This window comes from Crocodylus porosus, unplaced genomic scaffold (assembly GCF_001723895.1).
Source record: "Crocodylus porosus isolate Cpor-Errol unplaced genomic scaffold, CroPor_comp1, whole genome shotgun sequence".
NCBI lineage: Eukaryota > Metazoa > Chordata > Crocodylia > Crocodylidae > Crocodylus > Crocodylus porosus.
In genome coordinates, this window is record NW_017728925.1 from 15,678,353 (window position 1) to 15,704,488 (window position 26,136).

At 56.3% G+C, this 26,136-nt stretch overlaps 1 protein-coding gene across 2 annotated transcripts in view; it reads right to left on the reverse strand.

Annotated features, from left to right (window-relative positions):
* Positions 1-26,136, reverse strand: part of GPSM1 (G-protein signaling modulator 1) — an 86,211-nt gene that overhangs the window by 11,735 nt on the left and 48,340 nt on the right. For both annotated transcript variants that reach the window (XM_019540936.1, XM_019540935.1), the window contains exons 10-11: positions 20,208-20,278; positions 15,431-15,610 (exon numbers count right to left, since the gene is read on the reverse strand). In XM_019540936.1, coding sequence (XP_019396481.1) covers positions 15,431-15,610; positions 20,208-20,278 — 251 coding nt within the window. The remainder of the gene's footprint in view (positions 1-15,430; positions 15,611-20,207; positions 20,279-26,136) is intronic.

The window sequence follows — 26,136 nt, forward strand, 5'->3', positions numbered from 1 at the left end:
AAATCAGCCAGTTTGCTTTTCCTTAAATACTCGCAAATAAAAGCCCAACCCATCCAGGCGATAAAGCACACCCGCGTGCACGCGTGCATGCATGCATACACGTACGCACGGTACACCTCAACTTCTCCCGAACCCAGCCTCCCATTTCAACGGCACAGATAAAAATTAAAAAAAAAAAACCCCAAACCCGAGCACTACTCACGGAGGCTGGCGACAAATTCCTTCTTCAAGCTTGTGCTTTTACATCGTGGAGAGCAAGGACCACCTCTCGGAGCATGTGGGAAAGGTTTGCAGAGAGAGGGGGAGAGAGGCTGCTGCTCCTTGATGCTCTCTAGCTCCCGCGAGCAAGCACACAGCGCTCTCACCAGCTATCTCCCCGCGCAGGCTGCTGTAGCTAAGATTTATGTGCAGCGCTCAGCCATGTGAAAAATGTAGACAGCGCCAATGACCCGCTCTGGGCTGAGATTCGGCTTAAAGCGACAGTCCTGTTTTCAGAGCCGCTGCTCTCGGGCGACTGCGCCCTTGCCAGGCTGGGCAGGGAGCGTGCGCGCGGGCGAGGGAGTCAATTGAACGGGTCGTCTCCCCCTCATTTAACTGCCATGATCCTAATGTTATTAACTGAAGTTCCTAAACACGCTCCCGAGCTCTGCGAATATTTAGCTTTCCCTCCACCTCCTCACCCACCTACCACTGCACACACTTCGTCTTATAAATAGATTAATATCCATTTTGCCAAAAAGCGGCTCCGCAAATACGCGCTCTGCTCTGCAGCCGCGGGCATGCCGTGCCAGGAATGCCGTTGTGTTTGAACAGGTGCAGCGTGCCAGTTGGGAGCCGTGGGCACAATGTAAAATAAAATAAAATAAAATAAAATAAATAGAAAGGCTGTTTCTCCTTCCTCCTACTCGCTGCTTTTCAATGTCATTTCTGTTCCCCGTTCTTCCCCTGCCACTGCAAAAGCCCACCTTGCTTTCACCCTCACATGAGTCGATCTTAACTCATTTGCAGCTGAACTAAGTGGACAAGCAGGCCGTTTCTTATTGCAAGGGGGTTGTAAGGAGAGCTCAGCCAAGAGGGAGATGCATCGCAGAACCGCTGTCCCCCAAAGAACCAGTGCCCATTTTACAGATGGGGACAGAGGGGCAACCAAAAGTGGAGCAACCTGCCCCAGGTGACGCACCAGGTGGAAGAGCCGACGTGGGAGCAGAACCAAGATCCCTCAGCTCAACCCGCTGGGCCGCCCAGACGCACTACACCTGGCCCCTGCCCCCCTTGCAGGGCTCTCAGGCCCTGCACAAAGGAGGCTCCCAGGGAAATATCTGAAATTATTAGGAAAAACTCACTAGGAGGGTGGTGAAGCACGGGAACAGGCTACCCAGAGAGGTGGTGACATCTCCATCCTTAAGACCCGACTCAACAAAGCCCTGGCTGGGATGATGGAGTTGGGGCTGGTCCTGGTTTGAGCAGGGGGGTGGACTCGATGCGACCTCCTGAGCTCCCTTCCAGCCCCCGTTGTGCACGATTCATGAAATCCATGTTCTTCCGTTGAAGAATCTGCTGAACTGGCCGGGAGACACAGCCATAGCCATCTACACCTATAGATCTATAGGTGCGGGGCCCAACAAGCTATATACATCTATAAAGATATATAGAGTGCTCGAGAGCTGTATGCATCCATCTACTCTTGGGGGGCAACGGGGGTGGAGGGTTCAGGATCTCACCCTGAGGCTCCCTGTCAGCGGCCAGGCAGTTTCCCGTCCTCCAAGCAAGGACAACCTCTGCAGCCGAGGACCTCTCCGGGTCATCCTGGCACTACGTGCTGCCAGAGGAAACTGCATTTAGAAAGGAGCAACTGAGCCGAACTCTTCTGCTCTCTTCTACCACTGACTGGCTCCGAGACCTCGCATGAACCCGTGTCTCCCTGCGGAGGGTGACAGCCGCCTCCACCTCCCCGTGCGGGGCCCGGAGAGCTGAACCGGTGTTTGCAAAACGCTCCGCGACCCCGGGCGGGAAGGTGTCGCGGCTGCACAAGGTGTCACGACTAAAAATACCTCCTGGTGTAGCAATGCCGAACACGCCGAGGCCCCCGAAGCGACGGGCGACGTACCGACGGGGAGGGCGGCAGCAAAGCCGTGGCAGGCGGCGAGCAAGCGCGGCGCCTGGAACATCAATCCGCTCACATGCCGGCAGCGCGGACAGGAACTTGGATGAGAGGGGAAGCCATCGCGCTGCTGAGGGGGCTTGGCTCAGAGCAAGCGGGCGGTTTATAAGCATCACGCGGGGTTCAAGGGCAGGTGAGATTTCTGAAGGAGAAGCCACTCCAGCCTCATCAACAGGCAGCACCGGTGACGTGTGCCCTTGCACACACCGCCCGGGCGTGCCCTGCCTCCACACACCACTTCCCTGAGGGGGGAGGAGAGGTGCTTGCACGGCACCTCCACCTGTAACCTAGCACGTGGCCCTCTGTGCACCGGGAGAAGGATCCCAGACCTCCCCTGTAACAAGAGCGAACCCCGACGCACGCCCACCGGAGACCCCCGCCATAAACATGGGAAGCACGATCCACAACACGGCCCCGATGCGCTTCTCCGTGCAGGAGAGAAGGACGAGAGACCGCCTGGACGCCCGTCACCTCTGATGTGGCAACACAGAGATCCCCGCAATGACTGCAGCCAGCTCTGAGCAGCCCCTCCCAGGTCACCCACCCATGTCTGCCCCAGCGAGAGCCAGCCTCAAACGCTCGGCCCTGGGACCCCTCCTGCCACAGCCATGAGCCAGCCCCGAAACCGCCCGTCCCTGGAAGTGCCGAGCCCCGTCCAGCCGCCGAGCTGGGCTTGGCAGCTCCAGGCCGTGACAGAAGAAGGAGCAATGGGCTCAGGCTGCAGCAAGGGAAGTCGAGGTTGGATATTAGGAAAAACTCTCTCTCTAGGAGGGCAGTAAAGAACTGGGGCAGGTCACCCAGAGAGGTGGGGGACTCTCCCTCCTTGGAGGTGTTTAAGACCCAGGCAGACAAAGCCGTGGCTGGGATGATGTGGTTGGGGCTGGCCCTGCTTGGAGCAGGGGGTGGACTAGAGGTGACCTCCTGAGCTCCCTGCCACTCTCATTTCCTATGAGTCTATGGCTGGCGGGAGACGGTCCCAACCTGGGCAGGATGCAAGGGGCACTGTGGCAATGCTTAAGCAATTCAGCCACCCAATGTCTGCCCTTCCTTGCTCCAATTCCAAGAAGCTCCATGTCTGAAGGAGACACTGGTCTGCCCCTTCCCTGACCTACCCCTTGTGGCCCTGCCCCCCCAAGCTACCCCAGCTGAGTCCAGAGGGAGGCTGGGGGTAAAACAGCAAGTAACGGCAGCCAGGGAAGCCCCCGGCCTCTCCGCTTTGCAACACACCCAGCTCTTCTCCACCGTCCTCAGGCCCCCCATCTATTCCTTTCAAGCCCTGACCAATGCCCCACTCCCTACGAAGGCTTTCAGGCCCCCTCGCGCTCCTCCCGGCCTCCGTGCAGCAAAGACATCTCACCGGCCAGGGAAGTCCGGGCGCCTGGACACTGAAAGCAAACCGTGAATTGCTCTAGAAGAAAGCAGGCGGCGCGCAGCTCCTAGCAGCCTCAGGGAACGCCTCTGTCCTACGCCCAGCCCTCCCTCCCCAAGACGAGGAGGCCTGACTGTCAGGTAGATAAATGCACAAACTCCCTGCTGCGCGGCGAAAAGCTGAACTCTGCCAAGAAGCCCCGACATACAGCCGTGCCCGCGGCCCCGCGCAGGACCGCACAGCGGCACTCACCTCCTCGCAACTCGTCTCTCCAGCTATTTCCTCTCCCGACCGCTAGCAATGAATCAGAGAGCCAGAAAAGATATTACGGCAAACACGTCATGAATCTCTCGGCTAAATACCGGGGCGGTGGAGTGATGGAGGAGACACAGCTGCAGAAACGCTTTCCCCTTCCGAAACCCCTGCCTGACGGGAACAGGAGTTTCTTCCACATCCTCCAGCCACCAACGAGCACGAGAGGCCACAGACGCCGGATGCTGGAGCCGACCTTGCGGGCACTTTCGAGGAGGGCCAGCACTGAGGCGCGCGCAGAGGCGCGGGAGATGCACCCACCACGCTCGCTCCCGGCCGCACAGCAAGAGCGCGTCCTTCCTACGCGCGGATCCGCTGGGGCACGCTTCTCCACGAAGGCGAGGGCTGTGAAACAGGAAAAGGTGCCGGAGACGCGCGAGGCGGAAAGCCGGCTGCGGAGCCACGATAAACCGGCAACGGAGAGGGAGGAAGCGTCAGGACAGGAGGAAAGATCACCAGCTCGGGTGCACGGGGAGAGTGTGCGCAGACAAGCCAGCCATGCAAACAGCATCCAAATCACTTAGGCAATTTAAAACTCTCCCCTTGGCTACGGAAAATCTCCGTATGTAATTATTCCACCAAGACCAAGTGGATCTCGGTGACACAAGGGCGAGACCCCGGAGTTCAGGAGAAGCCAGAAAAGCCCATGGAAACTGGAGCAGGAATGGGATCAGACCACACATATATGTAATTGCTTCAGCAATGCTTGTGTAGAGCTGAGGTTAACACGTTCCTGCATTTGCCCTGAGGACTGGCAAAGGTCCTGCTTGGAGGTGGTGGTGGTGGGCTCTCCATCCTTGGAGGTGTTTAAGGCCCAGCTCAACAAAGCCGTGGCTGGGATGATGTAGTCGGGGCTGGTCCTGCTTGGAGCAGGGGGTTGGACTGGATGTGACCTCCCTCCCAACCCTCATTTTCTATGATCCTATGAAATACTTTCTTTACAACATCAGAACCCAAAGGTATTGACCCCAAAAGCAAAGGGAGCTCCAAGATGGAGATGGGATTTAGGATGTCCAAAAACAAGCCTGGGTCCCCCACGCAGCCGACTGCCGAGTCCCACATCTGTCACATGAAGACCCACAGACGAGAGGAAGGCCGGCGTGCAAAATCCTAGTGCCAGCAAACTGGCTGGGATCGGTGGCCCGTGCAACTCGCTCGTGATTGCGTGAGGCCCCCCCTCACCAAGGGCTCGGCGTAGACTTATGGACAGAGGTGGGCAGCAAGACTTTAGGACAGCCGGTCACCTGTCCCTCCTCCGTGCCGGCCGCAGCGTCCAGGCACGCCCAAGCCTGTGTGGGGACACTTCAGCACAATAAAGAAATGAGCAATAACTGCCTCTAATGAAGACGATACGCAAACATTGCCGTGCATACATTTTTCCCCCCTGTAGGATGAAAAGATCATTTCTACTTGGATGGTTTCCAACGATTCCCCCCCACCGCCCGCCCCATCCCCAACCCACTCGCTCCTATAAACACTGGCGTTAAAAGCTGGGTCTGCTGTTGAGAGTTTCAATAACCAAATTTTTATTGTTTCAAACAAAATCAAAACTCCCCCACACTTCCCCCAAAACACATTAGCAGCTGCCCTGTCTGGATCACGCCTGAACAATTTGCACCTGTGGAATAAAAGTATTTTGGATTTGATAACAGGTCAGCGTGCAGCTCGAGCTTGTATTTCGAGAGGGAGAGGGTGCGAGTGCCCGCGTGGGAGTTTGGCTGAAGTGCTACTGACACCTCAGCTACTTCAGGCTCTCGATCTCAATGCCTAACTGCTAGTGCCAACACATTCATATTTAGCCACTTTATGCAACAATCTCATTAATTCTGGTTTGACACTTTTTCCCCCACCCCCCCCAGCTACACTGTAATCTAGCTTGAAATTACAGGTCTGGCCGCCAAGTGCTGTACCGCACAGACAGACGCTTTTCTGGCATCCAAGGACTTCTGTTTTCTTGTACGCATTATTGAATCCAATTGGTTCAAAAATAGTAACACCACCGCTTTCCCGTTAATATAGCACCTTTCATCCGCTGGATCCTTGCAGCGCTCAGTCGGTTTGGTTAAGCAACCCTGTCGCCCCGGTACAGACGGGGGCCCGTACGAGGTTGAGGAATGTGCCCAAAGCATCTCAGTGAATTAATAGCAAATTAACGGGGCGGGTATTTGACCCCCAGCTCCTATCCTACGAGGCCCCCCTGCTTGCACACCGGCCAGGGAATGATTGCACAAGCGCTGCCACCGGGACGACAGATTTCGAGGCAGGGAATTCAACCAGCATGCCCCCTACATCAGGCGCTCCCCGCCCCCATGCCACCATGCACCATGCTCGGCGGCCCTGAGATTGCCATCTGCTGAATATTTGCTTTGAAAACCGCTGGGAAAGAGCTTGCTTGTGTCTTCCACTTGCCAGAACTGTACTGCTGCTTTTCCTGTGCGTTTGTCTGCACCAACCTACATGCTCTTTCCAGCATGGCTTGCAAACGTGCCTGGAGAAGCTGTGAGGCACGTACGGCCGATCGGCAAATGCAGCTGACAACGGGCTCTCGAGCAAGCGATAACCGTAACGTGAAGCTACAGTCTGTAGATGCGCTCGCCCATCCTCATCATCATCAATATCAGACATCACATTTGTGCAAATCCCCTTCGCCCCGGAGGGCACCAAAGCCCTCCACTTGCGCTCCAGCAATGCCTAGCTCGGGTCAGGGCCCCGGCACATCTGGTGCTGTACAGAAGATGCAAAAAGCACGTCCTGGCCCTACTGAAGCCACTGGGAGTTTTGCTGTCGGCTCTTGCACACCTGGAGGGACAGTCCCTCAAGTGGCGAGCCTTTTCATCTGCGAGGCGTGTTTGGAAAGCATCAGGTCTGACCTCTTCAATGCCAGGCTGGGGCCTGACCGATCCCCCAGACCCAAGCACTGACATTTTGGCACGCCAGCAGCATTTGTGTCTGTGCAGAACTCGTGCACGAGCTCCTCAAAGCGAGTACCCCCCTAAGCACCAGCTCATGCGCCCTCAAGAGGGTGACACATGACAGAAGATCAGTAGCGAACCAGTGGACATCAGTCCTGGGCCAGCGCATACGGCCTGCCGAGAGGACCCGTGCATGACATGCCAGCAAGGCAGGCACCTACAGCACCGAGCCCAGAGCAGAAAAGAGAGGGGGACGTGACATTTTCAGCAACCTTTTGGGGCGGATGAGAGCAAAGCCAGAACAATTCATGAGCAGGAGAGCAATTCAGAGTGGCACGTGGCTCCACTACCTGGACCCCGAGATGGTCAGCAAAGCACACTAAGTATAGTCTGCACCTCCCAGGAACCTCCAGAAGGCAGCAGGGAGTACGGTGGGGGCAAAACGAAGCGCTGAGCAAGGCTGGCTACTTCTGTGCAGGCCCGCCAGCTCCGATCCCTCCAGCTTCACTGGTCCCCCAAGTCGAGGGGAGCCCTTTGCTGGAAGCGCTCCAGCAAGGGCAACGGGGCGGTTGCAGCTACCCCCGGCCGCGCGCCCAGGGCGTCCACGAGGCACGCGCAGGCGCTGCGGCGGGGCCGGCTCGAGTGCACCCATGTCAAGGAGGACTAGACTGCGAAAACAAAAAGGAGTCTCTTGCTTCTCCGGCTCCCGACGTCCTGCATGCCCCTCGAGCGGTGAGACAACGTAGCCCGAATCACACGCCTGCGCAGGAGCCGCCTCTCCTCTCGGTGGGAAGCAGCGAATATGAATCGAGGCTCTAACCCAGAGACCCCCCCGCCAGTTAAGCTTCAAAATCTGGGCGAGGGGGTCTCTGCTGCTCCTGAGCCGTCTCTGCTGTGCGTCCTCTGAGAGCTGATGCCGTCAGCACCACGGCGCCCTTCCCCGCTGTATTCAGGGGGTGCTGGCTCCGAAGACCTACCCACCCCAGACCCCACCCAATGTCTCTCCCCCCCACAGCCCGCTGGCACCTCTGGATGCAAGTCCTCCCTGCTCTCCCACGTGCTCGCTACAGATGCAGAGACGTAGGAAGGGGTCAGGTGGGGGCCTTTCAAAGTCCTGGCACGTGCTACAGAGCCCAGGTCCCAGCACGAGGCAGGACTTCTTCGGGCTGCGACACTCCTGGGGCCACGTGGCCCCTAGTGGGGAAGAGAAAGGGCCAAGGGCTGCAGAAAATCATTATAAAGGCTTTTGTAGATTAAGTGGCATTAATTGCCTTTGGGAGCCGGGATCATAGCACCGCTAATGGGGGAACAGAGCGGCAGGCTGGAGGGGAGAAAGCAAAGCAGAGAGGAGCCTCAGTCCTTGCATTAACCCGAGGGCACGGTGTGCTTTGCGCCCATTATCCGCGTGCTCGGTCCGGGCTGGAGAGGTGAAGCCTGAACCGCAGTCGGCAGCGAAGGCTAGGAGGGCGCAGCATCTTCCCGCCACTAACGCTGCCTCTGGGATTCGCGGCGCTAGCAGCACCTCCAACTTCCAGCCGTTTGCTCGGAGCCAAGCTCCTTTTCTCGTTCCCCAGGCCAAATCTCTGCCCCTTTCCCGTGGCCACGGGAAAGTCCTCGCCAGCGGCTCTAAAACGGGCACAGAGCCCGGCGGCTGGACCAAGACGGGCTGCTTGCTCCAAGTGGGATGCTCCAGCCAGACAGGATGGAGCTGGCGACAGAGGATGCCCTGCCTACCTGGCTGTGACATGCCAGGAGCTGGGCTATAGTCACCCACAGCTCAGAAACCGCCGGGATATGAAACATCTGGGCACAATTTACAGCCATGCCCCGATGCTAGTGGTCGTCGGACGTGACCCGTTTCTCTGCGGCAGCTTTAGCCTCTCCGGAGAAGCAGAAGGATCCTGCTGCAAACGTTCCCTCCTGCAGTCTCCCGCTCGGCTCCTGCGGTGCCAGCCCCGGCGTGGGATTTCCGCTCACAACACTTGGTGCACACTCAGCAGCCTCCGTTCCCCACCTAACCCCGCAAGGGCTCTGGGTACGAAAGGGGGCACGCACGCTTGAAGAACCGCCTGGCCGGCGAAGCGCACGAGGCGCACGCAGCCGGCAGCGGGGCCCGTTGTCGCCGCAGAGAAGCTGACGATCTCCCTTGCTGCCTCTTAACCCCGCCGCGCTCAATAAGCCAGCTCAGCCATCGCTTCACAAGGCCACCGTATCTCTGACAGCACACCCTGCCTCAGAGCCACGGCCCCGAGATAATCCCCGCCTGCTCGAAAATTGCAACAAGGACCTTCAAACGATATTGGCTCCCATCGTGGCGTCGAGGGGTCATGGATCAGGTCTGCTTTCTGTTGCAATGGGCCAAAAAAAAAAAAAAAAAGGAGGATAAACGGTCTCTGCTGGTTCAGACTAAATCAAGGATTCATCCTTCACGAGCCTCAAGGCAAGCTCCAGCACCACGTCCACCGCCCGCCCAGCTCGGCTACGGGGATACGGGCACTAACTCCATAGCAGTGGCACGGGGCTTCGTACCTCCACCCCTTCGTCCTGGCTGTGGGGAGGGAGCAAGGGCTGGCGGAGAAAGCCAGCGGCTGGGAATCGGAAGGACTTGGTGTGAAAATGCGAGCGGATACGCTGTCGTGTTATGACAGCCCGACACGCACTGACCTGCCCTCGCCGATGCAGCCACGGAGAGCGTCCATGAAATCGTTAGCCCGTGGTAATTTGGATCTCCTGCAACTTGGGCTATTCTGGGATCTCGGTCCCCTTCCTCTGTCTGAAGACATTGCCAGAGAAACGTCTGACATCCTATGCCCCGTTCCTAGGTTGCTATGGCACACGCTTTAATGAATTCGTTGTGTTATCAAGGATGCAGCTCCCTACTTTAAAAAAACCCCACTTGATTCTATATAAAAATCCATCCCAAATGTGTAATTACTGGTGTGATTCGCGAGGGAAGCGTGCTGTTGGGTCAAATCCATTTAGTCCAAAGGCATTAGTCCATCACCAGTCCCTCCACTTTACACGCCTTGGGCCCGTGTTGCCAAAGCAGATGTGTAAACACACGCCTGCATCACCCACCGGTGCAGCTGCCCGTGCAAAGGCCTTCGTGCACGTCACACAAAGAGATGGCCGGCCAGCTCCTCAGCTGGCATCAGCCGCAGCCTGAGACCCGATAAGGAGCTGCAACCCATCGGCCCTGCACGGCTTACTGAACGAAAGAGGCCGACCGTCTGTGCAAGGGAGCACACAGGGTGCCCGGGGCAGCCGGGACGGCAGAAACAAGTGAGGGCTTCCAGATTCCCAGGGAACTCAAACACTTGGGAGTTTTATTGCTCTGGGCTGGCTTTCATCCTCTTCTTTTGTGCTATTGTTCTCTTTAAAGGCACAGTTTATGAGAAGCAAATCAACCCCCTTCTTGTTGCACACCGCTGGCACGCCAGCGCCTGCCCAGATTGATGCTCAGGGGAAAACAGAAGAGAGGCAGAGCGCGATGCCAGCCTGCCGGTAACTAAGCCCCAACGTCGGTGGAAAATCCAGGGTGGAAAGAGCATTGGTCTGCAACTCTGGACACGAGGCTGGACCTGCCGTGTGACCTCGGGCACGTTACGGCCTCTCTCACCCCCTGCCTAGTTAGACTCAGTTTTCCAGGCCACAGACTTTCCCTTGTTGTCACTAGTCGATGTGGCTCCATGCTCTTGCAAAAAAGAGCTCTCTCTTTTTCAAACAGACCTTCAAGGACCAACAGGCCAAGTATCGTGTGAGCACAGGCACCCTCTGCAAGTCCTTCCCCTGCACATCCTGGCTACCAAATGCAGCTGCTAATAACTTGCAGATGTCCAGGAGCCATCGCCCTCCCCTGTGCACACTTTATTGGCACCAGCACCTGGTACAGCGCTGCCAAGGCCTTCGCCGCGTGTGGGGAGCAACCCAGCAGGTGCTGGTGTCATTATGAAGATACTAGTTTGCCCCTGACTCAACTGGGAAAGCTGGTCCCTCTTGCAGCACATCAGGGAGCCTCATGAAGCTGGAGCTCAGCCTTCACTCCTGCTGCAATTCCCTTTGGGTGGGAAAGCTCCATAAAGCCGCTGACGTGTGCCCTTGCTCTCCATTCAAGGGCCATGCAAGTCAGCGGGCCCTCAAGCAGACCGAGCAAGGCAGGCTCGCAAGCAGCTCCCTTGCCCCAATGGGGGACGTTCACGCGTCTCCCTGGCGAGTCCCGAGTCCAGCCGCTTGCCTTCTCCGTACTTGAGAGCTGGGCCTCAGTTGCCACAGTCATGGGTCGCGCTAGGGCAGAAAGTGCCTACCGAGGCGTGGATTTAAAGCATAATGGCTATTCCAGGCCGTGTCTCTATGTGGATGAGCTATGGCAAGAGGCCACTCAAATTGGTGGCAAGAGGTTTGAGGGTGACGGGCGCGGCAGGCGAGGGAGACGGGTCTCGGGCAGGTTTGCAAGCACAGCCCTTCAGCTACCCCCAGCACTGCTTTCCATCTCTCTGGACCCTACCTACTTAGTGTTACTGCAGTAATTGTGTGGAGGCCCATTTCCACGGACCCAAATGGGGGTGGCAAAACTTCTCTCAGACCTCAACCATGCGATTTCAGAGGCTCATTTCACAGTCTCAAAATGCCCTGATGAGCAACCACCACCGGGCACCAGGAGAAACACCTGAGGACTGGGAGATGGCGAGAGCCTGGCTCCCCTTCGCGATGGGACTCGGCTATCCCTCTGGCAGCCATCATGGGCTGCTGCACTGACGGGAAGCCAATCCGGCCTCGAAACCAACCAGGTAAGGCGGAGGTGAGGTTGGAGACCGCTCTGATGCCAGCACTTTGCCTCGACTCTAACCCTTGCTCCCGACTCCTGATTCTGGCTTGTTTCGGATGCCCGCCCTGGCTTCCTCACCTTGACTTCAGCATCGGGACCAAGGCATGGACCCTACCCCGAGTGCTGGATCACTAGGCGTGACTGCCCTGTGTCCTGGTCTCGGCATGGGCGACACAGATGAGTCGCCTTGCTTCAAAACTACTCTAACACCCTAGCGCAGAGGCAGTTATCCCACAGCAGGGAAGGATGGGACAGCGTACAGCTGCCAGGGGATGGGGGCAAAGCCCTTCTGCTGCCCACTGACATGAAGTGTCCGGGTTGTACTGGGGTTGCACGTCTGTCCCTGAACCAGTGACACCAGTACCAGAACTGCGTGCAATTCTCTCTCTACAGAGAGAGACAGATCAGCACCTGCAAGGAGGACACGTTCGTTGTGGCATTTCTAAATGCCAACAGCGCCGTGGCACCCAGGGGGCTAGGCCGTGCCAGCTGCTGCCTGCGCGCGGCAGCGAAGCTGTTGTAAGGAAGGGGAAAGTCCCCTGCCAGCCCCTGTTGAATGTCTGCAGACACGGCACAGGCCACTTGCCCCCTGCAAATCTACAGGTGATCTGGTAGGACCAACACACGGCCGGGAACCGTGGTGAAACCCTCCTTCCTAGGGAGGCTCCTTTTCGCTCTCCCTAAATGCAGAGACCCACGGCACCAAAGAGTCGGCCCTCAGGTCCCCATCCTGCCCGCATGGTCCCTGCTTTACGATGCAGTGGGAGATGGCGTGGGCGGCTGTTAGGGATCGAGAGCACAGGGCTGCCAAGCCCACAAGCCAGCCTTGGCTCCAGCTCTGCTACTCGTGCTGCAGGTCTACGACCCAGGAGCAGAAAGCAAAGCAGCAGCAAATTGGTCAGGGGAAGGGGGCCAGAGCGGCACATGGGGAGGGCGTAGGGCTTCGCTTGTGGCACGTCTGCCCAAAAGGGCGGCCCCCGTGGAGCTGCACCATGACCCGAATGATGTATGCCAAGCTGACACAAGGCCTCTCTTGGTAGTAAAGCACCGGTGCCCCGGGGAGCTGGGCAGCATGGCTACAGCAGCTAGAAAGCGTGGCCTTTTTCTGGCAGCACCACTCTGCGGAGCAGTCCAGGCCTTCGTGTTCGGCTAAGCCTTTGTGAATCCTAACCCCGTGTCTCTTCCCCTTCTGCTCCTCCTCGCTGCCTCTGCAGAAACGCTCTGCCCGTTACGAGCAGCACCACTGCACAGACTTATTTAACCAAGTCGAGTGGGACCTTGCAACCCCCTCATGTGGATGTGCTTATTCTGAAGCCAAGGGGCTTTTTGGGGTAGCTAGCATCTTTTTCAAAGGGACAGTGGTACACAGAGAAAGGCCGGCTGCGTGACTCTGACCCACGACCTCCCAGCCCGACATACTGGATCTCGGCCTACTCTGCTGGGATCGTACAAGCACTTGCAAGAGCACAGCCATGAAACCTGCCTACAGGGACAAGCTGAAGCTTTCCCAGTCCCGGGGTTCACGCTTCCTCTTGCTGTCATAACGAGCCCTGTGAAGCGTTTAGCAATACCACACTGTGTCTAAATACATCATCGGCCCGGCTCTGCGAGCCTTCGTTCCGACCTGCGCCAGGTCCCTTGCGCTCTCACCTGTAAATGGCCTTTGCCGAGACGAGGGAGCAGGGCAGTCCTGAAGGGCAAGGAGGTTCTTGCTAGCAGGTGCATTATGCATGGGAGCAATTCCCTCATCTGCTCCTGGAGCGTTGCTAGTGGGCCGGATGATCTGACAAGAACTAGCCCTGCTGGCTTTGAAGTGTGTGCACGCGCACGTGCGTGTGCAATGCAGAACAAGAGCCCAGGAACACATCGCCTTGTCTGCACTTGGAAACACAGGGAAGGAGCTGCTCTGGAACCATTTTTTAGGCAAAGCCACTTTCAACAGACACCATGTTACTCCGGGGTAACCCGCTTGGTACAGCTTCTAGCACTTGGCACAGAGAGGTCCTCGGGCAGCAGCTGGGCCCTCGGGACAACAGCTCGTTTTCTACGGTCCAAAGCACCAGCATCACCTCGGTGCAATCGAGGGGACCGGCCTTGCACCGAGGTCTCCCCGAGGTCCCGGCTGGGCGGCGATGCCCGGCGTGGGCTTGCTAACGGATGCGGCTTATTCCTTTGCTGTCGTATTCCCGTGGTCAGCGGGGAGCTGGAAGCACTGCCTGCCTTGCTGAAACTGGGCTTTTGTTCAGTTTCTGGCTCAACGCGGCTGTTAAAAATACAAGCCTATTTCTGGCAGAAGCGTTTTCTCTGCCTTTGTGTTCCCTCCGCTGCCGCCGCCTCCTCGGCTCCCCGAGCCTCGTCTCCCTGCTCGGCGCTCCCCGCCGTGGCAGGGGGAGGCCCAGGAGCGGGACGGCAGCTTGGGGAAAGGACTTACCCCAGGGCGAGCTGAGGCCGTGCGTGTGCTGGACAAGGCACCGGACAGCCACGAGTCCAGAGCCTGGGCCGGTGACAGATTCAGGTGCCCCAAACTGCAGGGAGCCAGTGAATCTGGATCTCAAATGTATACTTCAGACCCATCAATGCCTCGTGCCAGGGGGAAGGAGGAAAATTCAGGCCCCAGGAACTGTTCTCTGGCATCCAGATAACTAGGTCCTGCCACCATCTGGATCCCAGCCTCTCCCCGTCACACTTAGTCACGGGACAGCCGGAGCACGCCTCGCGCCGGAACCGCTGCAAGACGTAGCTGTCACCCGGAGCACGTAATAACACGCCTCGGGGGCAGAGCCCCTCATCCGAGACCGCTGAGTTAAAGCATCACAGCCCCCTCGCCTGCCACGAGGAACATGCAATTGTTTGTGGGTGTGATCCCTGTCTCCGGCCCCGAAAACAAAACCAGCACAGCTGCAGGAAGCCTCGCTGGCTGCAAGGCCGCGCGCAGCATGGGCGCGTCGACGCCGGCACAAAGCGGCTGACTCACAAGTAGCTTCGCCGTCACGGGCCAAGACGCGCTGAAGAGACACGCAGGTTTCCCAGCCCGGCTCTGCCAGGGCCACGCACTCAGTCCCTGCCTGGCGCCCGAGGCTGTCGCTGCCGGGGCGCTCCATCATTCGGCACGGCCGGCGCCACTCGTGTCAACCCCAAACGGAGCACCTGTTGCCAGCTCTGCGGTACCCATGCTATTAGCATCGCTACTCGGCTCTCAGGGAGAAGATCCCAGCCATTCCCCCTGGAGCATCGGGGGTACCCCGCTCCTTCCAGGACCCCCACGTGCCACCCGGTGGGATCTGGAGAGAACACGAGGTGCGATGCCACTAGAGCATAAATGGGGGCGGAGATTTTCCAAAAGCCCCTAATGATTTTGTCGGCTTACCGGGAGGCATTTGAACAGGTTGGGATTCTCTGAAGCCTCGGAGAGCACCCCCGCCCCAAGCATCATGGGGTGCAGTAAGGTACAAGCCCAAGGGAAGCACCCAAAAGCAATAAGCACTCACAGCTTCACCTCTTAACCTCCTCCTCCCCGGCACGGAAGACATTTCAGGCCAAACAGTGCTCCTCTGTAGTAAAGAGAAGTACATGGAAACCAAGCAGCACAGTCTTTCCCACTAGCTGTACTTGGATGGAAGCAGCTGGAATCGTTAGTGCCAAATTACGGATAGTAAAGGGAAGGATGGAGTTGAAGCAACTTGCCCGAAGTCACCCAAAAGCAGGAACAGGAGCAAGTCCCCTGAGAGCCATTAGAGCACATGGCCTTCCTGCTTCATCGTATTAAAAAAAAACCCAACACTGTACAACAAACAGCCTTTCCAGAGCTTGCGCGGGGTCGGGGGAAGCAAGCACAAGGGAAATCTTCCTACCGACTGAGACACGTGGACTCGGACATCTCTGGTATCCAGGGCGGACGTGCTGGACTCCTGGGATTTCCTCTCCAAACCGGGCTGGTTCTCCCGGTACCTCTTGGATCTCACAGGCAGGGGCAAGAAGTCCTTTCCCGCCAGCTTCAGGTCACCCATGTGGTGGCTGTCTCCGTTCTGCTCCTGGGGAGGACACAAAATGGTCAGGACAAGTCACGGCACTAGCCGTATGGCTGAGACTTACGTGGCGAAGGCAAGTTCATAGCTAGAAAGCACAAAGGGCTGACGACCCACCGCGTGGAGTAGGGGAAGGGGAGGCCCCGGCACTGCGGCAGGCTTTTGTAATGGATGTTAGAGGACAGACTGGGAACAAGTCCTGCTCCCGCGAGCACCGCCCTGGCATTTTGGAGCGAGTGCATCCTCGTCTCGGGGCCCCCAGGCTGGGAGGGATGGAGCTGGATGGCCAGCGACCGCAGCGGGTGTGCAAATCCCTGCTCACTGCTTTCGTCCCCGAGTCTGGCTGCGGTTCCCGCAGACGGCACTGAGGTCCCGCTTCCTAGCTCCCTTCTGCTTGCCGGCCTGGCTACTCTCTACCCCATCGCAACAGCTCCGGTCAGCCCGTGAATCCTGCCCTGCGAGGCTCGAATGCCCCATCTTGAACAGGAGCCGCCTTCAGCCCAGATCAGCATGGCGAACCACTCACCAGCCTTCGCTTAACACTGGGGACATGCAGCCTTCCAGGTACTGCCTCTTCGCACCAGGAAACCTGGACAGAAACGCTGGCCTAGATCACTGGAGGCACAGGGACGGCCCTGGTCGCGCAGCACTCAGTGGTACACGGGGCGCAAGGACTCCACGTGATGGATGGATGCTCAGGAAGGCAAACCTCAGTCTAAAACCCCTCCCCGCACATGACTCAAATACTTGGATTCCAGCCCGAGGGGCCGTCATTGTAATAGGAACAACAGCAACAAACGTTTTCTCTTTTCAGGCAATAGTCTGGCATCTCTCCGAAGCGCACAGCACGCTCAGGCCTTGAGAGAGGAGTCATCATCTGCTTCGGGAAATGACAGTCTTCTTTGCCACTGGCTTCTGCATCAAAGGAGACGTTCTCCCCTCCGGACACGCGTGCTCCGAGAGTCCTGCTGGATTAGGGCGAAGGGCTTGTAATGCCAAGGGAGAGGGGAGACCATGGCTACCTGCACCACATCGAATCTGCAGAGGTAGACGGGGGCATCTCCCCCGAGTCGCCTCTCCAGAGGGGAAGCATTTGGGTCCTCGATTCAGTCCAAGACCAGATGGGTCCCGGAAGAGGAGAGGCATGGTGGGAGCTTAGTCTGATGTATATACGTGAGTAATAGAGAGCACGCGACCAAGTTGGATCCAGACTCTGAACACCCCCCCCCAATGATAAAGGCTTGGATTCGAGATCTTTACCCAGTGCCACGGGTGAAGCCTTACTCCAGGATCACTCACGAGCAAAACCCAAAGTGCCCCCATCTCAGCCTCTTCAGATGCACAACAGACAGGTCCTGCCAGGGCCCCAGGATGCCGCCGGCTCCTCGTTGCTCTCTTCTCATCAAGCTGTCGCTGAACGGGGAACCCAGAGACATGCCCCCTGGCTCCTGCTCTGATGGGAGCATTCACAGGCAGAGGAGGTCAGCCACGCATCTGGCCTTTCCTGTATCTGAGGCAGCAAAGGAGACCCAGGGGGTGTTGGAAAACGGGTCTGAAAGGATACCACCGTCACTGGGATGGAAAAGAAAGAGCACTCTGATCCTCCTGAACACGAACAGCAGATGCTGTAGGATTCAGGAAGGACAGAAGAGATGAACCCACCCGCTGAAGATCCAAGGCTGCAATGCTGTGATGGAGCCCAGGTAGCCAGCCATCGCAGTCATGGAAACCTTCCTCATGCAGAGCTGAAGCTCTTGCCATCTTGCCCAGGATAGGACATGGTTGGCACAAATCCATCCATTCGCCATTTCTGCAGCTCCTCCATGTGATTAACCACCCCGAGGCCTGCCGTGATTCATCCATGATCCAGTTAGGGCCTGGAGGTACAAAGCTGCAGGATGCACTCCCGCTGTCTTTCCTCTTGATGCTCTACGAACGACCAAACATGTTTTGCTCTGGACTCATGCCTTGAATTTTCAAGGAGCATCTTCCAGACCTCTCCCTCCCTCTCAAAGGCTGCGTCTGCACAGAGGGAAAGTGCCCTTAACTAATGAGACACTCTTTAAGGAGCTGAACATGAGCAATGTCTGGAGCTCTCATCAACTCTTCTTCCTCACGTTGCAAGAAGCGTGCGGCAATGACCGGGTTCCCGTGCAACTTGCAGCAGACGATGGAAAACTGGACTCCCTTGTTTCAGGTCACATTGTCCTTCTTGGCTCTCAAAACTATTTAAAAAAACATCAAACAAGGGCATTCCCAGGGCCTCGATAATAGTAGAGGTCGAGCGCCCCACTTGCTAAATGCTTGTAACAAGTCAAGGGCAGAATCCAGGCAGGAGCCCACGTCTCCATGTCTTTCAACCTATTGCTCCTTCCCAGCCTCCACTTCTCTGGCCAAGCTATTTCCCATTCCAAGCTCATAGTTTCGTAGTTTTTTAGGGGCTGGAAAGGACCTTATAGATCAATCAGGAGCACTTGGGCAGGGGACTGGACCTGCCACGCTACCATCAGCCTACGCCTACTAATACCTCCTCCTACAGACACTAGCATCCGCGAAATCCAAAGGACAACAGAGAGGTGACTTAATTCTGGCAGGCAAGTATTTCTAGGGGAAGAAAATACCGTGTACTGAAAAGACTGCCTTGCCAAAGAAAAGTAGAGCAAGAACCAAGGGGTGGGAAGTTCAAACCAGATACCCTCCAACCAGAAATAAAGCAACAACGTACAAGTGAGGGGAGCCAGCTACCAGGGAAGTGGTGGACTCTCCATCTCATGATGCCTTCAGATCAGGAGTCGCCACCTTCCTGGAGGATTGCACTTTAGCCGAACACGAGCAACTGGGCTCAGGGTGACATTTGATGGCATGTGCCAGGCAGAAGGCCAAGCCAGAGGATCCCCATGGTCATTGTGGGCTGTAAAACCTACAGACAGCACTAGAGGAGGAGGGCTGGCATGCAGAGAGTGAGAAAGTGAGGAGGCAGGCTTAAAAAGCTGGAAGAGGCAGGAGCTTTGCATCAGACAGCTGTCCTTACTGGGGGGATAGTCATTCCCTCCATGGGAGCTATCACCACATGCAAGCGCGCGGGGCTGGGAAAGGGAAGAAATGCATCTGATTTACGCTGACAGAGAGATCTCAATACATGGTCCCCTGCGGGAAGCATTCAAAGGAGAACGGGAGGACTTTTCCCCGGCGCGGAGAACGCCGCGTGCTGACAGCTTCCATCTACTCCGGCCTCGGAGCCGTGCCCCCGCAGCCTCATCATCCTGCCTGATCTATTCAACAAGGCTCGGTGGTTACACGGGAGAGCAGGAAGCAGAGCGCACGGGCTGCAAACCGCACATCAGTGCCGCTCGCCCTGCAAGAGAGTCCCCAGAGCCATCCCCTTCGCCGCACGAAAATGTCACTCCAGCAGTCCTCTAAATATCTTTTTGAGCTCAAGTGCCTCTGCCGCCTCTGTCAAGACACGGCACTTCACTCCTCCTTGCAAGGGATTTGGAACAGCAGGCTGCAGTCAGTACCAAGGGAGAGCCCGACAATTAATGCCATGAGTGCTGGGGCACTCTGCGTCCCAGCAAATGCCTGCATAAATTCAAGAGGCAGCTCTAATGCAGGAGCCAAGTTCTGCCAGGCCGAGAGACCAGGAACCTGATTTGCAAAGGGACTGAGGACTCGAGTATGCAGACAGTATTTACAAGCATTTAAGCAGGCTGGGCTCCTAACGCACTCGGGCGCTCTGGGAGACCCCCACTAGGCACCTTTCTGCACCCACACCCTTGTAGCAGGTCAGTTCCTATTTCCCCTGCCGGTCCTCCCCGTGGCCGCAGGCCAGCCCCTTCCCATCTCAGTTTCTGCATCTCGGAAACAGGAGGTGAGGATGCTGACAGCTCGAGATCTACGCCTGGAAAGTGCGATAGAGGAATCAATTATTCACACCGATTCCATCCACAGCAAGCAGGCTGCAGCTGCCGGAGCGGCCTCCGCAGGGACAAGGGGATGGCTTGATCCCCCAGCAGCAGCGATCGCTGCCGAAAGTCTCAGTGCAGGGATCCAGGGCAGATTTTACGGGCAAAGAAACCTTTCCTGAAGGCAGAGAGGTCCCTTGATTCCCAGCTGGGTCAGCCCTCACCCCATGGCCCGGAGAGACGGAGCGGAGACACCGCTGCGCCTGCCCCGACGGTCCCCACCGGACAATCCTCAGTGCACCGGTGGAGCAAAACCGTTCCCCTGGCGCAGCACTCCTGCTTTTGACCTTTCCTTTTGGTTCAACAAGGTGCTACACCGGACTGAAATTCAGCTCCAAGAGCTAAAGGGGCTAAAAGGTTAACTTGAAGCCTCTCCTTAGAGGACAGACGATCGAGAAAGTACGCACTCGTGCTGTTCTGACTTCCAGTGGCTATGGGGTTAGCTGGCCCAGCTGTTTCACCTCCTCCCAGCTCCCAAGAAACAAGCTTTTGTTAAGCCCAAATATTCTCGGCATATCTACTAATCGCAAACCTCCCTGCAAACAAGGCATCACAGTCCTACGGATATTTAATCCCCTAGGCCAGCCAATGTGAAGTCCACTACTCGCCGCCCGTCCAACAGGCATCTCCCCTTCCCTTACCTTTTCAGAGGGGAACTTCAAGAGGTCCAAGCTGTCCATGCTGCTCCTCTGGATCCTTTTAGGCCTGGCTCCTGGAAAAACAACACGGACTCATGTCATGAAGGCGGCATTCATGGCACAGATAAAATGCAACCCGCAGCAGAGCCCTGGCTCCTGTGCGGAGGACTGATACAAAGCCAGCTGGGTGCCCTTCAGACTCGGGGTGTTTTTGTCCCCCTCCACCCAGACGCTATCGCACTTGAGTTGGTCACAGCTAAAGCCAGGCAAAGCTTCCGAAACCAAACCAGACACCATGCCAGGGGGATGCTATCAGGTGGGAGCTGAAGCCAGGGCCTCTCATGTTCAAGTGCCCCAAAACCTCCAGAAAATTTGGAGAAAAAGCTAAAGAAGAAACACAAGTTTTAAAATATAGCTCCTGCCTTTTGGCGTTGGAGCCCTTGGGATGCATGTAGGCCCTTTTCCAAGCTGTCCTCTGCCCCCACAAGGCTAGAAAATTAAATGAACGCTGAAGCTCTCACAAGCGAACGGGACTCCAGGAGGTGGAAATTCAAGAAAGGGCAGCACACGAGACCGATGAGACAAGCGTGATTGCTCCCCACCTGCAGGGGCTGCCAGGGTCCCTCCGTTATTCACCCCTCCTCATCGGGAGCATCGCGAGTGCAAACGAGCAGTCCGCACGCTCGGGCTCCACGCCTCTCCCTACCTACTTGCCTCTCGCCAAACCCTGCCGCTGCTTCCAGCAGCGACATCGGCTGGCAACGCTGGTTCGCACCGGGGCAGGGCGAGGCGCCCGTGCCGGGCACGGGGGCCGCTTCGTGCGCATGCAGGGACGACAGAGCTGCGCACGGCGCATCTGCTTGCTCCAGCCAGGATTACGGCGGGCTCCACGATCCAGCTGCCCCGGGCGCCAGTGCCCCTCTCTCCGTGCAGCTCTGCCCGCCGCTCTTGGACTCAGGCCTCCGCAGCACGAGCTGACAAGCTCCGACAGCGCCACCGCGCCCGGTCTTCACCACCCGGCCATCGTGTGCATGGCAATTTTCTGTTAATTAGCCCATATCTAATTACCCCGCCCTCCACCCACGCCCTGCCGGCCCAAATCGCTTGCATTATTATTACAGCCCTCAAGCCCCAGTCTGGCAAAAGGCTTGCGTTGCGTCTGTCCCCTAGCTAATTTTAAGCATGTGCTCAAGTTGCACGGATGTCAAGTCTGCTTCAGAGGGTGGCTGGAGTGAGGCTGAATGCAGGGAAGTGGCCGAGTCAGGGCCTCGGTGGAAAGTGAAGTTGTCCAAGGAAGAGGTGGACCCCTCGCAAGGCTCGAGGGGGAAGAAGGAAACAACTTGGCCATGCAATTCTCCCCAGCCCACAGCATCAATGGTTTCCAGCGAGTAGAGAGACCTGTATAACAGCTGCAGGGGCAAAGCCCACAGGAAAAACGGGATTTCATGCCCAAAGTCAAGCCATTGCTGAGCTTGGGCTGGGGTGCGGATACAGGGCTGGAAAGCAGACGGAGAGGCCGAGCTCTGCCGCTCCAAGCAACTCGAGCAAAGCTCACCGGCTTCGACCATGTTTGCTTCAGCCTGGCCACGTGTGCTGGGGTCTCCTGCAATGTCGGGGATAGGAAGGCTCAGGCTGTGGACACCAAACTGAACAGTGCTGGGTTTATTCACCCCCAGTGGGACAAATCCCCACAAAGGGAGGCTGCAGACTGAACAGGAGTGTGGCTTACTGGGTTGAAGTTTCTCTCCTGGCATTATGCCCTAGGAGAGCTTGGCCCTTGGTGCATAACCCTTTCTTCTACCCATTATAAAGCATTTGATTGACACTACACAAGCCTCCACCCCCCTGCGATGTTGCTGACATCCCAGGTTATGTGAGAAGCAAGGAGGAGATTCAGCTCTAGCCACCGGACGACGCTCTCCCCTTCCCGCAAGACAACCTCTGGCACTTGCGGGGTTCGATCACGATTGCCCCCTGAAACCAACCCGAGCCCCCTCTGCACCCAATTCAGAGTGATCTCCTGGGAGCCACCCACTACCTGGAGCAAGCTTTCGGCTCACGGTTCCCCTCTGAATAAAGTGTGCATGACAGAGACCTGCTCCCAAGCCTGCTAAGACAACTGCTCATCCTCGCACGCCCCTCCAAAAATCAGAGATGCTCCATAGAAACCCAATAGGATTTTTTTCCCCCCGGTCCCTTCTGGGTGCGCAAGCCTAAACAGGGAGCTCATAACAGAGCTCGAGAATAGCAGGCCATGTGTGCAAATGCATGTACACAGGGGGATGGCACCGTGCCCCCAAGCCAAGGTCCTCCAAAAAGCTCCGTAGCTGCCCAAAAGTTGCCCAGAACAAAGCGCGGCCTCATAGATGATAAGCAGAGAACGGGTGGGAATAAAGACACCGAGACCAGTCTCGGGAGTGCCTACAGTTTTGTTTCCAGCAATGCCTTGGAGAGGGGAAGTCCTGGATTTGAAACCCAGCCGCTTTTAACAGCCACTTCTAGGAGAGCAGAGGAGTGAAGTGTGTCTGATTAGATAAATACAGATCATTGCTAACTGCCTAAAGAGCTGCTAATTACATGCCTCCTTCCTCAGGTGCTCCCGTGTATTTGCAAGAGCATTAAGCTGTTGGCCCTAACGTGTTCAACTCTAATCTGAAAGCCTGCCTTCTCTTTGTTAATTTAATAGATGCCCTCAGCAGAGACCTTCGGTCCTTAACGCACGCGCAGCCTGGCAGGAATGCGTTCTTGCTTCCTCACCGCTCCCAGCAGAAATGCAGCTGAGTCTGGGCAGGGAAACAGAAACGCAGCTCCAGAGCAGACGTCCCAGCGTGTCGGCTCTCTCCCGAGGCAGCAAATGCTGCCAGTGACAGGATAAAAAGCTGGACTGAGTTACAACCACCAGATTCAGCCTCCCTGACTCGTGCTACTCAGCACCTCTCACCAAGCAGCCCCTTAAAACGTGCACGGGGAAGAAAGAGGCCTAGCCTGAATCAAAGGCACAAAGAAGCTCACCCCCAAGCTGCTCCCCATATCTACGGCAGGGCGTAACCCATGGCCTTTCATTTTGCATCTACACTCAGCCTGGAGAAAGCGAGAGCACCAGCTCCCTACTCACCGCGGCACGCAAATCCGGCTAACTCTCCATCCCCAGCCGGGCACCTCCTCAACTGGCTTCATCGGGAACTTCAAGGCGCGCTCCGTCTCCTGTCCCGGCCTCCTCCAGATTGCGTTCTTCCCAGAAACATTTGCAACGCGGACAAACAGCCAGCACCAAAATGACACGCACTTTCCGTCCTGGGCCACACAACAGCCGCGGCAGCCGCCGGGGATGCGGAAGACTGAGCAACTGAAAACCCGTGTCTGTTCCTCTCCGGGTTTTTTTTCCCCTTCTCCAGTATTTATTGGCATGTTTACCAAGACCATTGCAGACTAACGGAAAACCTCAGGGGCATTTCTAAATGCTCTCTCTGTCTTTAAGGTTTGCTGAGGTCTCTAATCTAGCGAGCTGAACCCTTCTTGTGAACATTAGCTGAGCAACCTCGCTGACTGCCTGCATTCATGGCTTATTTTTTTGGAGAATCTGAGCTTTTAAATACTCCAGGTCAGGATTTTTTTATTTTTTTTTAAGTCTTTTTTAAAAATGCATTCCCAACTCCCTGTGACCTAAACAGCTTGATTAACCAATAGGGACCTCTTTGGCGTAGTGATTGTGTTCCTGGGACAAGTTTAACGGTTTTCATATTTCAATTCTTTCACTTCTTTTGAAGCCATGTGAGCCAGCTGCTTCCTGAGCTGGGCTTTACAATATTAACTGGAATAAGCAGAAGGGCATGCGTACACATACCTGCAGCACAGACAGAGGCGCAAACACCAACCACCCCCCGGCTCCCCACAAATACACCCTTGTATACTACCTAGGTCCCAAACACCCCTTATTCTCCCTGCTTTACTCTGTACCCTAAAACACTGCCTTGGCCTGCCTCATGTACCTCAATACAGACACCTCTCACACATATGGCCATGTCAAACCCAAATAGATATACTTGCTCTCTCTCATGCACACACCCTTACATCCACCTGCATCAATATTCAGGCATTCACAGTACCCACCACCTTAGGAGGAATTAGCAGCCCTCTTGCTCCTTCTGCCATCATCGTTTTAACAAGCTGGGCTGAACCAGCCTGCAGGCTCATTTCAATTAGTACAGTTCAGAGGAATGGGAAATCCTGCCTTCTCCCCCCATGCCAAGGAGCCGTGCCCTGGTGCATAAGCACCCAGGCCTTGGGAACACTCGGCCTCCCTGCACAGCCAGCCCTTGAGGACTGTGCTTGATGCAGCAAAGGACTGTGCTTGATGCACAGCAACTGTGGCTGGGGAATGCAGCTGGCACGCAGGAAAACAGGCTTCCTCAGACCCTCTCCAGTCCAGCCAAAGCGCCGCATAAAGCCTCTTGGTGCATCTTGTCTATATACGATGGGAGAATCCAGGGATGGATGGGGTAGTCCAAGAAGCCTCTGCAAATCTTACCTACAAATCATGCACCTTTTGGGCAAGGCTCTCAAAGTGCTTTAACAAAACTGGGTGTTGACCCCATTTTACAGACTGGGAAAGCAAGACCGAGGGAAGATGAAAAGGCTTTCTGAAAACACAACAGCAGAGCGCCTTGGGAAGGTGGACTCAGGAGCTGCAGAACAGGTCTCCAGTCCAAGAAGCCTGGGCAGCTTAAGCCTAGGCCTCAGCCATTGCTACCTGCCCTTCCCTTATCACCCCCCAAACAATGACATGGGCCTGAGCCCTGTGCACACCAGGGTGGGTGGGTGGGTGGGGGTTTGGGCTATTTGGAAAGGGCCGGTGCATCTGGCTGCACACAGATGTTTCCAGATGAAGGTTTTTCAAAGACCTTCTAATTTGCAAACTTTGGTCTCTACCAAATCACTGCATCTAGGGGTTTAATCTGCCAGTCACTGATGTCCAAAGGAACTTCTGACACCACCCCGCACACTTGTACGGTTTTCAGCAAGACACGAGCAAGAGCAAGGCCTTTGCAAAGCGTTTCTTTTCTTAAAGGGCTTTTTTGGCCTTTATTTGTTAATCCAGTAAAATAGAGGCCTGGAGACAGCAAATAACACATGTGAATAACTTCCGGCATGAATACTCCCCTGCCACCACTGGCTTTCCTCCCAGGAGTACAGCTGCTCACATGCATAAATCGGGAGCGAGTTAAAGTCACCCAGGAGCCCCCCTTGGCTTGGAATTCGTGACTCAAACAGGAGCGCAAGGGTTTTATTTCCTGCTCATCTTCCAGGCACGAAAGGACTGTACTGATTCAAAACACATCCTCCATGGAAAACAGAGTCTAACAGAACTTGCATGTGATTGTGGAAGCACACGCACAATATAAGGAAACACATAATGAGGAAACTGGATGTTACTGTGGATGGCTCAGGATTTTCTGTATTTTAATATTATGCACTGAGGAGGGTGTTTTTTTCAATATGGATCAAGTCCACATGACCTACAGCTCAGATGGCGGGGGAGGCACAGGGCTGGGATGTGAACTAAGTGGTGGAGGTGATGATCGCTATAATTTATTCATGCCATTGCTACAGGGACCCTGCTCGGTGCTCAGGAGCCACAGATCCAGAGTCTAATCCAGGCACGACCCCTGCGCTCACATGCAGACCCTTTACGGCTCCCTCCACGCGGATCAGCACAGAGCCAGGTCCTCTCATTTCATGAGCAAGAGGGAGCGGGAGCCTCCCGTCTGAACTCTGAAGTCCACCCTGCAACCGTGGTTTCAGCTTGGAGCTGTTCACCCGGGGATTGAGAACAGCACCGAGCCTGGACTCCCGTAAGGATTTAGCCTCCAACCAAAGCCAAGAGCTCTGTGCCCCTGCGTCTGACATGTCCCAACGAAGCATGCTGGGTGAG